The sequence below is a fragment of the Zootoca vivipara genome, chromosome 2 (genome assembly GCF_965207765.1).
Source record: "Zootoca vivipara chromosome 2, rZooViv2.hap1.1, whole genome shotgun sequence".
In the NCBI taxonomy this organism is placed as follows: domain Eukaryota; kingdom Metazoa; phylum Chordata; class Lepidosauria; order Squamata; family Lacertidae; genus Zootoca; species Zootoca vivipara.
The window spans coordinates 13018539-13032746 of NC_142584.1; the positions used below are offsets into that span (position 1 = coordinate 13018539).

At 47.5% G+C, this 14208-nt stretch overlaps 1 protein-coding gene across 1 annotated transcript; it reads right to left on the reverse strand.

Annotated features, from left to right (window-relative positions):
- Window positions 1–4274: 4274 nt before the first annotated feature.
- On the reverse strand, window positions 4275–14078 carry ANKRD33 (ankyrin repeat domain 33). The gene is made up of 4 exons (XM_035108078.3): window positions 13764–14078; window positions 10681–10810; window positions 7315–7455; window positions 4275–5053 (listed from the first exon to the last, which is right to left on the reverse strand). The coding sequence occupies exons 1-4, from the start codon at window positions 14076–14078 to the stop codon at window positions 4275–4277; spliced, it is 1365 nt and encodes a 454-aa protein (XP_034963969.3).
- Window positions 14079–14208: the final 130 nt, after the last annotated feature.

Below are 14208 nucleotides of genomic sequence, written 5' to 3' on the forward strand. Positions count from 1 at the left end.
GGAAGTAAGTGTTTCAGTTTGTGAACTTTTTTCGAAAGCCGAACGTGCTCCATTTTGACTGTTACACTTCCAATTTGAGTGCCACACTTCCGATTTGAGTGCCACACTTCCGATTTGAGTGTTACACTGTGGTCTGTCTGTTTTTGCTATTTATTTTGCGTTTTTGTGGCTTTTTGTTTTTGTGAGTGTGTGGAACCCAGTTCAACTACTGATTGATTGATTGACTGACTGACTGACTGCAGTACATTGTTTATTACTTTCATTTTATGGATCAATGGTCTCATTAGACAGTAAAATTCATATTAAATTGCTCTTTTAGGGGTTGTTTTTAAAAGTCTGGAATTGATTAATCCATTTTGCATTACTTTCTATGGGAAAGCACACCTTGGTTTTGGAACGCTTTGGTTTTGGAATGGACTTCCGGAATGGATTCAGTTTGAGAACCAAGATACCAATGTAATCTAATCCAGTCCTGTTGGCGGTGATGGGAACAGCAAGCAGACACATCTCTGAGGTTTTCTTTATTAATAAACGTACATACAGCAATCACTTTCAGTTTTATTAAGGGTTTCCTAAAATCAAGAAGACGTAAAGGGCCCCTTCTCCTTTTGCCCTGGCCCACCCTACAAACCCAATAATATAGGGTGAGCACTTAATCATTGCAAAAAGAAGAAGAAGAAGAAGAGGAGGAGGAGGACATGCATCACCAACAAAAGTGGAAAAACAAGGGCAGATTTGCATGAAATGTGCATATCATATATACCAGGCATAGGCAACCTTGGCTCTCCAGATGTTTTGGGACTACAACTCCCATCATCCCTGACCACTGGTCCTGTTAGCTAGGGATGATGGGAGTTGTAGTCCCAAAACATCTGGAGGGCCGAGTTTGCCTATGCCTGATCTATACAGATGCAAATTTGGAAATAATTACTATAATTCACACAGAAATACAGTACATCACACAGAAATACAGTAACCCTCATCATAGCAGGGAGGGCTGGAACCAGGTGACATCTCAGCCCGCTGCCTGGGTGCTAACTGTCGATGTGCACCTGTGCTATTTACCTCTTAAACTGGACTTGCCCCAGAGAGCTCTTTGAATGGAGCAGGGAGAGCCAACATGGTGGCTGATCGTAGGCCATGGGAGTTGTAGCTCACAATGTCTGGAGGGCCTCCTGTATTCCTGGAATAGAGCCCTTTTGTAAAGTAGGACACGCAGCCTCCCTATCAGCAAAATAAGCTCTCTCTGGACCAAGGCATCAGGAAGGGCTAGAACTGGGGTCCTGTTGCGCTGTGTGCAGCTGCTCCAAGTGAAGCACGTCTCTGGGCATTAAAGGATTCCCAGCTACTGGAGTGACTCTGCCCACCAGGCTGTCCTTACTGAGAAGGTCTATAAAGGCCTCCTGGCTCCCTCTTGGAAGTTCCCCTCAGGTAAGTCCAGACAACCTGTGTGCATAAAAGCAGAGCTAAGGTGGGTTGCCCTGTCCAAATTATCCAAGATCATCATGGGGTTTTGAGGCACCATTTTCTGAAGTGAACTTCAGAAGGTGGTTCCTACTTGGTCCTAAAAGCACCATACCGCAAGCAGGAGAAGTCCACTTGCAGATGTATCCCAGGGGTGAAAGAAGGAACTCATTGACATTTGCAAACTCCTATAAGCATTAAACTTGCTGCTGGTTGTGGAGCTCCTTTTCCCCGGAGCTGTTGATTTCTGAAATTTGTGATCCTTTCTGCTTTTTTGGCCAGAGGGCTGAATTTTCCCAAGGCCAACCTTTTGGAGGCCAGATGGTAGTGGTGGCTGGGATCAAACCAAAAGTGGGTGTGGACATAGTTGTTGTTGTTTAGTCGTTTAGCCAGGCACTCCTGTCTTGCACTGCCTCCCGCAGTTTGGTCAAACTCATGTTTGTAGCTTTGAGAACACTGTCCAATCATCTCGTCCTCTGTCGTCCCCTTCTTCTAGTGCCCTCAATCTTTCCCAACATCAGGGTCTTTTCCAAGGATTCTTCTCTTCTCATGAGGTGGCCAAAGTATTGGACCCTCAGCTTCATGATCTGTCCTTCCAGTGAGCACTCAGGACTGATTTCCTTAAGAATGGATAGGTTTGATCTTCTTGCAGTCCATGGGACTCTCAAGAGTCTCCTCCAGCACCATATGGTGCTGGTGGACACAGTGGGAGTGGCTAAAGCTGGCAGTAGGCGGGGCCACCTCACTCTCTCTACAGTGCCCCAACACATGCACATACACATCCCATGCACCCATGCACACACATGTACAGCACACGCCACACACACACACACACACATGCAAAACAAACATACTTTAGTCATCCAGTCAATCATTCCTTCTCTCTGTCTCTTTCTCTCTCTCACACCGGGTTGGAGGGGAGCCAAAATTTCCAGTGCCCTCCCAGGCTCTCTCTCTCTCTCTCTCTCTCTCTCTCTCTCTCTCTCTCTCTCTCTCTCTCTCTCTCTCTGCAAACAATAAGGCTTGAAAAAAGCATTGGGGAGAAGTTTTGTCAAATCCCAACTTTACTGTAAGGCTTACGGTACAGATGGGATTTGTCAGGAACTTTTTGCCAAGTCAGCAAAATGCAAAACGGTTGTGAGACAGGGGTATAGTTGACAGTGCTGTGGTAAAATCTGAGTCTCTCTGCATCTGTATGAGAACTGTGAATATTTTGAGAAGAGCAAATTGGGGCCTTGCTAAGGGTGAAGACGGAAGTAATATTTAAAGAGAAGTCGCTGGGGATTCTATACTTATACAGACTGCGCTCATCTTCCTCCCAACTTCACAGTTTTCAGGACAGGTGTTACAAACAATGACAAAACCGCTTTGGAGATATGGGAGGTGACATCACAGGTGCTATTGTGCTATCTGGATGACATCACAAGTGCTAGCCACAGTTCACTTCTGCTTGCCCACCATCTCAGAGTTTGAGATCCGGTGCAAGAGAATGGTACATAATTTGCACTAAAGGTGGAAAGGGCATTTCCAACCCAAGCCCTGCTGCTTATCTACCAATGCAACTTCCATCTTCACCTTAACGTAGAAAGAGTTTCCTTGGAAGCAACAAGGGCTTGGTGAGATCGAAGTCTTGGGGTGAACTACATGTCACACCATCAGTGTGAGCAGGGGTGGACTTTGGTAATATGGTTCCCTGGGCAAGGATTTTTTTTTTTGCTCCCTTTCTAAAAATTCCCTTTGCCTTCTTTCGCAATAATTCCTTTTGGTTCAGTTGCTTTTTTATGGAACATCTCAGTAGGTACCTGTATAAATATAGGTTGTTTTTTGTTGTTTTTGTTTGTTTGTTTGTTTGTTTGTTTGTTGTTGTTTTGCACTCCTTTGGCCTGGTGCCCTGAGTGGGGGGAACTCTCCACACCATCCTAAATCCAGCGCTGATGTGAATGTATGTGGCCGTTCCCTGATGCCTTTTTAAACAGAGCTGCTTTGAGAGTAGGGAATTTAGAGCGGAGAAGTGTGTGTTTGTGTGCATGGGGGCTAGCACCTTCCACCCCACTATTTTCCTGTTCCAAATCGTCTCCATGAGTCTCCCCGTCTTCCCCTCCGCCCTAGAGCTCTGTGCATAAGGGCAAACACACACCTGAAACCTGGGAGAATGGGAAAGGGGGGGTTGATGGGATCGGGCAATTTGGAGCCGAGAAATGGCAGGCAGCATGGGGATTAAACACTTTCCACTTCCACTGCTCTACTCTGCGTTCCCTTTCACAAGAAGCACCCGAGTCCTGTTCCACGCATCCCATTTATTGATCCCTTAGCCAGGCAAGGGCTGGTCAAGAATGATGAGTGGGCAATAATGTTATCTAAAACCACTGGAGTAGAGACTTCCGGGGAGAGGAAGATGGCGGACTAGTTGTCTACTGTCCACACTCTGTTGACAGAGATAATTATGTGATGATTAATGACAGGCAAGCCATAATTCTTGGTTATTATCACATTCTCTCTTGGGAAACTGGGAGAAGAGGGATTAACTTCTGATGCGTTGAAAAAGCTGCTTTCCACACTGGGAGACTGAGAAGTTTCAGGGGATCTGGATAGGGGTGAGTGACTTAGAGCAAGGAACCTCCATCATGCTCAAACACTACATAATAGTCCTTAGGGTCAGTCATCAGGGCATAAGGTCAGCAAAATGTCCCTTTTAAAAATTACTTTTGAGACTGATGAAGTGATCTGTCTGCCAGTTGAAATTTACACTTGGAATGCGAGCTGACTGCAGTTTCTTTTCCCAATCTGCCCAGCTCCCCTCCTTCAAGCCGTTATGACTTTTTGCCTTTACCTTTGCCTTTCCCCTTTCCCTTCGCTTTCTTCTTGGGTTTCCCTTCCTCCTCCTCTTTCTTCTTCTTCGCTTCTTTCAGCTCCTTATAGCGCCACTTTGGCAGCTCCAGCATGTGCTTGTCCTGAGAACGCGGCGGCACGTTTTCCTTGGGTGGCGACTGAGCAGGCGACTTGGTGAGTTCGATTTTCGGGACGGGGTAGATGATGTTATGGCGCATGCGCAAGGGGAAGGACAGCAGCTTGACGATGGTGCTGGGGGACCGGTAGGGCACCAGAACCCGGGTGGGTGTCATGAGCTGGCCATTGCAGGCCGATGTGCTAACCATGGATTTGGCATCAGGATCCGGCGTGTACTCCTTGAGGATCTCGGGCACCGAGAGTCTCTGCTTCCCCACTTCTGGTGGGCTGTCGGGGCAGACGGTTTGGCAAGCAGTGCCCACGAATGGACTGGCCAAGCAAGTGGTCATGCGCACCATGTGGTCCATCACACCATCCGGCTCAGGATCGTGTGGGAAATTGATGGTGAAGGTGCAGCATATCGTCTCCGAAAGCCGCTTGGCTCTGGATTTTGTGGCCACTGCTTGCGCCACCAGCTCGGGCAGAGCGGGCCACTGCGGCAAGTACTTGCTGCAGAACTGCTCGGCGCGTGGGCGCTCCAGAAGGGTTCGGATCCGGACAATTGTTTCAAAGCGACCCGTCAGGGCTGCCCATTCCCGCGCTGTCTTTCCTTTCACCGGGTCCACAGCTGCGAGGTCGGCTCCTAGGAGAAATAGCAAGGTGTTAGGGAGTCTGCCATGGTCCATTCCCTTTCAGTATATAGTGCAGAATGAATGGGGCAGGGGATGGGGGTAGTTCAGTACTGAGACTCCGTACCCCCCAGGGAGAGCTTGGACTGGCTAGATGAACAAGAGTGCCTCCCAAGAGCCCCCCAGGGAGCGCTCGAAAGATGACATCTTAGAGCCCGGAGCCTGGTGGTGGGACACTGAGGAGCAGTCAGTGGAAAGGACAAGCTGGGAGCTGATAAAAGCAGGACACTTGAGCGATCGGGGGGGGGGTCAGGAGAAGGAGGGCCCTCCAGCCCAGGATTAAAAGCTGAGAGTCAAAGTAGGTGTGCAGGCCTTACCTTCCAAGTCCCGGACTGCAGAATCTGGGAACGGCAGCCGTGTGACACCGGAAGTTGCGTCGACGTAACTTCTGGTGTCGCTTTGCCCTTCTATGGGCACCAAAAATGGCCACCGCCGGCTTCGAAAGTCGCTTGTACGCATGTCAGGAAGTGCGGCGACGCAACTTCCGGTGTCGCTCCGCCCATCTATGGGCACCAAAAATGGCCGCCACCGACACCGGAAGTCGCGTCTATGCACTTCCGGACATGAGTAGATGCGACTTTTGAAGCCGCTGGCGGCCATTTTTGGTGCCCAAAGAAGGGCAAATCGGAAAGAAAAGAAATGGCCGCCGGCAGGAGAAAATAATGGAGAAAAACGGGAGACGAAGTGATACGGGAGACCACCGGGAAAAGGTAAGTAAAATCGGGGTTTTCCCGGAGAAAACGGGGTACTTGACAGCTATGGTGCAGGCAGTTCCAGTCCTGCTGACCTTCCACCCCTTGTGACTCCCTGCTTGAGGAGGATCCTGCATGTTGCTGAGCAATGCGTCAGACTGGCCCTCATGAGGAGGGCATCCGCTCGAACCAGCCTTTGTCTGCTGGGGAGGGATCCAGAGTGAGCATCTAGAGGGGAAGGGCATGTCTAGAGCTTAGTTTCAGCAACGCCTTCGTTGAACCAGGGACATTGCTGTATTGCTGCTTTTTCTCTCTCCTGCTAATAAAAAGCTAACTGCCTTCTGTGTGTGTGCCTGCCCTGGCTCATTGACAGCTCCTTGACATCTGAGCTCCCGCAGTTCCTCCTCACTATATGACCATTCCTGCCATGATACCTCTATGGGGCTCATTACACATGGTACTGACCATATACGGTAACTTTTGCATGCCTTAATTGCACAGTTCTTTTGGGCAGGAAAACATCTCTCTAGTTCTCCTGTGCTGGAACCAATGGGAAGAGTCCTTCTGTGGGGTGAGAGCAGCTATTTTGGGGGGAGGGGGTGACTTTCACCTGGTTCATGGTGAGTAAGGAAGTGGTTAGAAACCTCTAGCTTGTAGTCTTGATCCTGAATCAGCACTTCCACCCCCCCCCCCAGTTCTTTCCTATTTGGACTAAATAGAAAAAAAGGCACAAAACCTGCAAGTGTGTTTAATTTGGCCCACAGGTTGCCATTAGATGGCACTGGGCCACTCATGAAACAGTCACATGTTGTCCTTTGTAAGGGCCAGCAGAGGGCAGTAGGTACAAAGGGAAAAGGCACCTACAGAGTTAGATCAAGAATGTGAGCAGACAGAGCTTCTGGTTTCCATCACTGGCACAGGAGTGGAAATACTGGAGTACAGTACTAGGATTGCAAACACTAAGGGGGCTTATCAGAAGTTATGCCTAATGTTATTCAGCGTTGACAAGAGGTGAGTGAAAAGTCACTAGCTGTCGAGAGACTCTTTGGGAACTCAGTCTTGAACGAAACCTTTGCTTTGTGTTTTTGAACAATTTGGCCTTTTCCAAAGACAGTCGTACCTTGGTTCTCGAATGGAATCTGTTCCAGAAGTCTGTTGGACTCCCGAAACCATTCAAAAATCCAAGGCATGACTTCCGATGGGCTGAAGGAGCTTCCTGCACTCAATCGGAAGCCGCGTCAGGGACGGCTTCTGTAAATCCAGGAGTGCTCCTGGAAAATAGGGACACTTGGAGGACCAGACTGCTAGTGGTTGGCTCTCTAAGCAGCAGCTAGCAGCTGGGTCTGGTTGCCATCTTGATTTCCTACAATGCAACTGGCACAGCATCGTTATTGGGACATTGTAGGAAATTGCAATGGCAGTTAGACGCAGCAGCCACTGTTGAACATTTCCAAGCAGCAGGTGTTAAAAAAAAGTATTTAAAAATCCTTTCCTCCTGAACTGGCTAATGAGGAGTGACATACCGGCCATGAGCAAAGCTGCAACACAGTCGTTTCTCCCCTGTACTGCGGCCTTCATGAGTGCAGTCAGACCCCTCAAGTCTCGCGCCTCCAGCTCCAGTGTTGGGTAGTAGTTCAGAAGATAGTTGAGAATAGTGATGTGTCCTTCATAGAGAGAGGGAGAGAGAGAGAGGAAACGGGTTAGGCATTGAAATGTTTCTCAGAGGTTTAGTATCCACTAAAGACCACAAGAGTTAACACACAATGAATGATTTCCCTATCCATGCAGATTTTCCTTTCCCTCTGGGAATTGAGTGGTTCATGTCTAGCAGTCTGACACAAGCCCAAGTGACCAATGTCTCCATGCGAAGCCCTCCGAAAGACTAGGTTCATGGCTTGGGGGGGATGCTCCTTGATTCTAAATTATTGCCAGTGGCTCATGTGTCTTCGGTGACGAGCAATGCCCAGGCCCAGGTGTGACTGATCCATCCATCAGCTGTGGCCATTCCTGGACTGACTTGGCCTCAGTTAAGCGGTGTTAATAACTTCCAAAATAGATTACTACAATGGGGGTGGGGCTGCACTTAAAGATGTTATAGAAGCTGCAGCTGATGCAGAATGGCAATGCCTGACTGTTATGTAGCGCATCGAGGGGGGTCACATTACCCAGATCCTCAAAGCCCTACAATGATTGCCAGTAAAGCTCCACTGAGCTTCAGAATTTGAATGATAGATGTAAATACCAGCCAATCAAACACTGGTTCAGCTATCAGTCTTGGCCTTCTCTCCATGCTGCAGAAAAACGGCTTATTTCCCACCCACCCCCTATTTTTAAAAGTGCTTTCCATTAAAATAAAATAAGGAAAAAGGAAACATTATTTTAAAAGGTGTGTTTGGGAGAAGAACACTAGAGAGGATAGTTCATGGTAAAGGTACAGGCACTAGCCAATCAGTGCTATGCACAGCTAACTGCTTCTGCAAAAAGCACTTCCATATTCTGCTTCTTTCTTGCAGAGTTCAACCCTGGAGAAAGAAAGATGCATTCCGATTGAACACAGTGGACACACTTCCAAACACACTCTTCTAGTTTAAATACATATCAGCTGGATAGCTCAGTTGATTAGAGTTTCGTGCTGATGATGCCAGGGTTACAAGTTTGATCCCCATAAGGGATTGCTGAATATTCCTGCAATGCAGCAGGTTGGAGTAGATGATCCTCAGGGTTCCTTCTAACTCTATGATGCTATGATTCTTGACTATTATTATTATAATATTATATCTATCTCCTCCATTGTTTCATTACCCCCCCCCCCCCATTTCACTTTTGGTGAATTTAACCGTCTTGAGTTTTGAGTTGTTTTTTAATTGGGTCTGTTTTTGTGGTTCAACCATCTATCAATCAGAAGGCCTTCTTCACACATACCGTAATACTCAGCCAAACCATGGCTAAGCAGGATGAGGGTGCAAGACCAAGGGTGGCTGCTTTGCAGAGTTAAGTCATGGTTTAGCTTAGCATTACATCCAAACCCGAGAGCATGGTCTGCGTCTTCCAAACAAACCATGGCCAATAAACCAAGAACAAACTGCAGTAACAGCTTGTGGTTTGTGTAACTGATTAGCCCCAGAATGGAAGATTTATTACACCCTGGATTAGAAAGAATTAATCCACCTCCATCTTAACTGATAGCGCATCTTTAGGAGGCGGGACGGTGCCCGAACTGTTTTGGCAGTTGGAAGAGGGGGAGGTTGGTGACGAAGAGGGAAGAAGAAGGGTGAGGGGCTGGGATAGTGGTGGTTTAAGTTAGGCTTAGGATAACTTGAAGTTAAAGTCTGACAGCTTGTCAGAAGTTAAAGTCTAAAGCTTATGCATCGTTAAGAAAAGAAAAACCTATGTTCTCAAGAAAATAAAATTCATCTTCTTTTTGTGCCAAAGAGTATTGTCTTGGTTATTCCAGCATCGTATTAAAACTCACAGAGGTGGAGACTCAGAAAAGGGCAAAACTTACCTAAGGAAAAGGGGATAGTTTGTGTCCTAGAGTCACACAGGAAGGGCAGTATGGTGAAAACCTAGAGTGCCACAAGTTTGCCAGGGTGATATGGCAGACTGATACAGTGGGGATCTGAGTTGAGGGAGTCCCTGTTCTGTAGGCAAGAGGTTGTTCATTCAAATGGCCCTGAGTGTTCGTGAGATCAGGCCACATAAGCTGGAATTAGACTCTCTTTACTGAGAAGCCCAGACTTGAGGGGTTTATTTTAAGGCGTAAGGAATTGAGTGGGGATTGCTTTACCCCTGTACCCTTTCGTCTCATAATCTATTGGCAACGTCGGCGAGGGGGTTCGTCACAATTTGTTGGGAGTGAGACAAACCATTAGCCTGGATTTCCATAGAGCCAAAATATAGCTTAGCTCTAGGTAGCATGTCGGCAGCAGGACTGGGGGAAGAAAGAACCAGCAACCTTTCTTGCTCTGGGCAACTGCACACTTGCCTGTTCACACTTAGCCATAGTTTGGCTTTGCGTTACATGCAGTCTGGGCCACAGTCTGCACAAACAAATTACAGGGCACTAAACAGACAAATAAATTAGGAAGGGAAGGAAGTGTGAAACGGTAACTCCTCTGCAAATCTGGAATGCCAATAGAGGCCTGGATTCAAATGTGCACATCTTGCATCCAGAATATTCATCAAATTTGATCTTTATTGAGATGATACAATTTGGCTCCAATTTTCACAGAGGAATGGCCATCTGCAACCTGAGCTCATCGTCACCTTTCAGTAAACTCCTTTTACTTCTCATTGCCAGAACGCTAATTCGAAATAATCACAAGATATCTACTATCTATCTATCTATCTTTCTATCTATCTATCTATCTATCTATCATCTCTATCATCATCTCCTCGCTCATAATTAAGCATATAAGAAGACCTTGCTAGATCAGGTCAGCAGCCCATCTAGTCCAGCATCCTGTTCCTAATGTGGCCAAAAGGAAGCCTATGAAAGCCCCAAAGCAGGATCTTTGAGCTCTCCCACCCTGCAGTTTCCAGCAACTGGTACTCAGAAGTGGAGGAAGAACGCAGCCTGTCATCAGGGTTATTAGCCCCTGATATCATTACTGGAAGTACAGTGGTACCTCTACTTATTAATTTAATGCGTTCCGAACACACATTCGTAAGTTGAAAAAAAATTGTAAGTTGAATCCCATATCCCATATCCTATCTAAACTGCATTCAAGATGGCGGACGGAGCTCCATTCGTAAGTAGAAACATTCGTAGGTATAGAGTTACTCGTAAGTAGAGGTACCACTGTAGAGCAGTCCTGCCCAGATGCCCAACCTTCCTTGTTTCTGTCTGCCATCCCTGCTCAACTGTATAAAAGCAGGACACTTCCTACCTGCCTGAGCTGCTATCATGAGTGCTGTGTTTCCATCATTATCCTGATGATTGATATCTATGTAGGGACATTTGCTGAGAATGGTGACAATGTCTACGAAGCCTTTGAAACATGACACCAATAGGCCGTTCTGTGGAGGAAAAGGGAACAGGTGTTAAGATTCAGCCACTTGAGCAGGTGATGCTACCCCCTCGTACATCTTTCCTGCCTATCTTGCCCGTTCCAGAAACACAGTCCTTTTGTCCCAACAGGGTGGCACTTCCTGCCCCAGGGGTGACTCTGATGCTCTCCCAGCAGTTAAGTCCAAAGCCTGAGCTCCAGTCACTGATTGGTTCCAGCACCTCAGCAATAACAGCCACTCCTATAGCATTCCTGCCACTGCTATCTATCAGTCAGGACAGGGTTTCCCAACCTCAGGTCTCCAGCCGTTTTTGGACTACAACTCCCATCATCCCTAGCTAGTGGGACCAGTGGCCAGGGATGATGGGAATTGTAGTCCAAAAAGAGCTGGAGACCTAAGGTTGGGAAACCCTGAGTCAGGACATAGCACAAATGTTGTGGTTGTGTTTTTTTTGTTTTTTTAAAAACCCTAAATTACTTTTTTAATGCTTTAAAAACTTGTTTTTAATTTTAAATTTTATTGTTCATTCCTTTTGTAAACTGCTCTGGGGTTTTATTACAATCAAGCAGTATATAAATTGTTATGAAATACAGCGGCACCTCGGTTTTCGAACACAATCCGTTCCGGAAGACTGTTGGAGTTCCGGAACGTTCGAAAACCGAGGTGCAAAGGGTGGTCTGCAGATTTACCGCGATAGAGAAAATTGAGAAAAATAACATATGCACTCAGCGGAAGCCATTCGACTTCCGAGGCGTGTTCGCAAATGGAAGCATTTACTTCCAGGTTTACGGCATTCGAAAACCGAAATGTTTGTCAACGGAGACATTTGGAAACCAAGGTACCACTGTAAATACAAAATGTGGCTGATACTGTTGCTCTAATTACCGTGCATGGAAAGAAAGTACAACTGAACACATGATAACACATTTCATTTTTTTTTTCATTCTTTTGCAATGTTTATAAACCACTCAGGAACAAAGTCCTTTGTTTGCGTTCTCGATAGCAGGGCATCAATGCTGCCAAACAGCATCCCCGTGACTGTCTTTCTTGCTACTAGTCAAGGGGAGGGGCTGTGGCTCAGTAGCATGATTTGCATGGAACAGTTCCCAGGATCAATCCCTGGCATTTCTGCATACGCAGTTCTGGGAAAGACTCTTAGTTTGAAACCTTAAAAGAGCCACTGCCAGTCAGTGTGGGCAGTACTGTAATGAGCTAGATCAGGCATCCCCAGACTTCGGCCCTCCAGATGTTTTGGACTACAATTCCCATCTTCCCCGACCACTGGTCCTGTTAGCTAGGGATCATGGGAGCTGTAGGCCAAAACATCTGGAGGGCCGCGGTTTGGGGATGCCTGAGCTAGATGAACCGATGGTCTGACTCGGTCCTAATTTCAGTCCCAGAATAAAGGGCTAGGGAGAAACTGTGCATAAGCATGGGATGCTAGAACTTACATGTCAGGCAGGGACTGGCTGCATGAGGAAGAGTGGTGGAATCTGCATAACTAAGCGCCCCCCCCGAAATGTTAGGAGCATCCTACTCTCGTGTAGGACCCTGGTAGAGACACATGCCCGACTGGCATGTTCTCTCCCTCCTGATCAGTCGTTCGGGAGCTTCAAAAGCTTTCTTCTGCTTGAACATTACAGTGACTAATGCCAAAAGGCATTAGCACACTTAGGGATCCGCAGAGTAATCGCAGTTTGCGTAACAGACCTCAGTAGCTCAGCATTTTGGCTAATCTGCGTTTATTTACATATAATACACTTGGAGCATTCTGACTTCACTCCTTCCTCTTTCTCATCAGACAGCAGAGAGAGAGAGAACAAAGGACAATGGTCCCACTTCACGGAACGCAATAACTCAAACATCCTGTCTCCGTCACTTCCCACACTGTGGAATGAAAACGTACACCATCATGTAATAGACAACCATCTTGTGACTGCAGTCACGGAGCAGGAATCTTAACAGGAAAGGCACAGAGGAAGAGGATTTCGAGCCTGGGGACTGGTGGTGGGACACTGGCCACACCTCAGAGGAGGGGATGGGCTGGGAAGTATTAGAAGCAGGGCTCTTGAGGGATAGCGAAGAGACAGGACAGGCTGAGGAGTTTGGATACAGGCGCCGACAGACAGCAAGGACACAGGAGAGGTAGACTGTGCAGTTCTCCCTCAGAGCTACTCTGACAGCTTCTCTGATGATAGCTTGCCAGCCCCCAACCCATGCCTAGAATGACTGTTGCGTGTTGCCATGAAGTGAGCCAGGCAGACACAGAGGGAGTCCCTTGGAGCTTGCCGTAGCAGAAGATCACAGAGGGAGGGGCCTGACACAGAGGGCTAGGGAGTGAAGGAGGGGCCACAAGCCAGTCCAAACAACTGGCTTTCCCTTTAGATATACCTCTGTGTGTTCTTTTTTGCTTTCCTTAGTAAAGAAACTAACTGCAACTTCGCCAAGTCTCTCTCTCTCTCTCTCTCTCTCTCTCTCTCTCTCTCTCTCTCTCTCTCACACACACACACACACACACACACACACCTGTGAATGACCTGCTCCCTGACATTACCAGATCTGTTGTAGCGTGGACAAATGGCCTTCCTTGGGTAACTTTCTAATTCATTCATGCCTTCGTCTGCCTTTCGTTTTGCACACCCCACTTGGTGCCACCCAGCCAAACACGTAGTCAGTGAAAATTGATGGAGCTAGCCATCAACACACAGTGGCATGGTACAATGACCACTTTGCTGTGCAGTCGCCACCCCACAAGGCATGTTGAATTCACTGCATGGCTGGGATGGTTTACCATAGCTTCCTGTTAAGGACAGTGATGCTAGGGATGGTTTCTTGGACTAGAGAACAGCCATGATTGGGCTATGGCTCTGTTCTAAGGAATGGCTAAGAGTCCTGGCCTTCTATTCACCCCAGGGCCATTTTATTGCTAGCTTTTAGGTGCTGCTGTGAGAAGTCCAGTTACCCGTCCATTGATGTCCAGCTCCATGACTTCCTCCCTGGTCACCCCGCTGTCAAGTTTCTGCTGCAATAGCTTTGCATCGTTCTTGAAACAGATCTGGTAGAACGTGAGCGTCGTGCCATCATCATTGGCAGACGGAACAGGTTCATAGATGGGGTACACAGAGTCATCCGAAAGGATGCTGCAGGCGTCTGATTCTCCCCTCTTACTCTCCCCCCCTTCGTCCTCCTCCTCATCTTCTTCATAGTCTAGATTGGGGTCTGACTCATCTAGGGCGGGCGATGTGTCTGGCTCTCCTTTCCTGTTGGCATCGGTCATCCAGCCCACTCAACGCAAGCAGTGTTTGTTGTCGTTTTGATTGCCCATAGTTGTTTCAGTCTCGATGACCTTTTCTCTTGTGCTTGACTGCCCTCCTCAGTTACACACTGGGGATCTGTGAAGCAAAGAA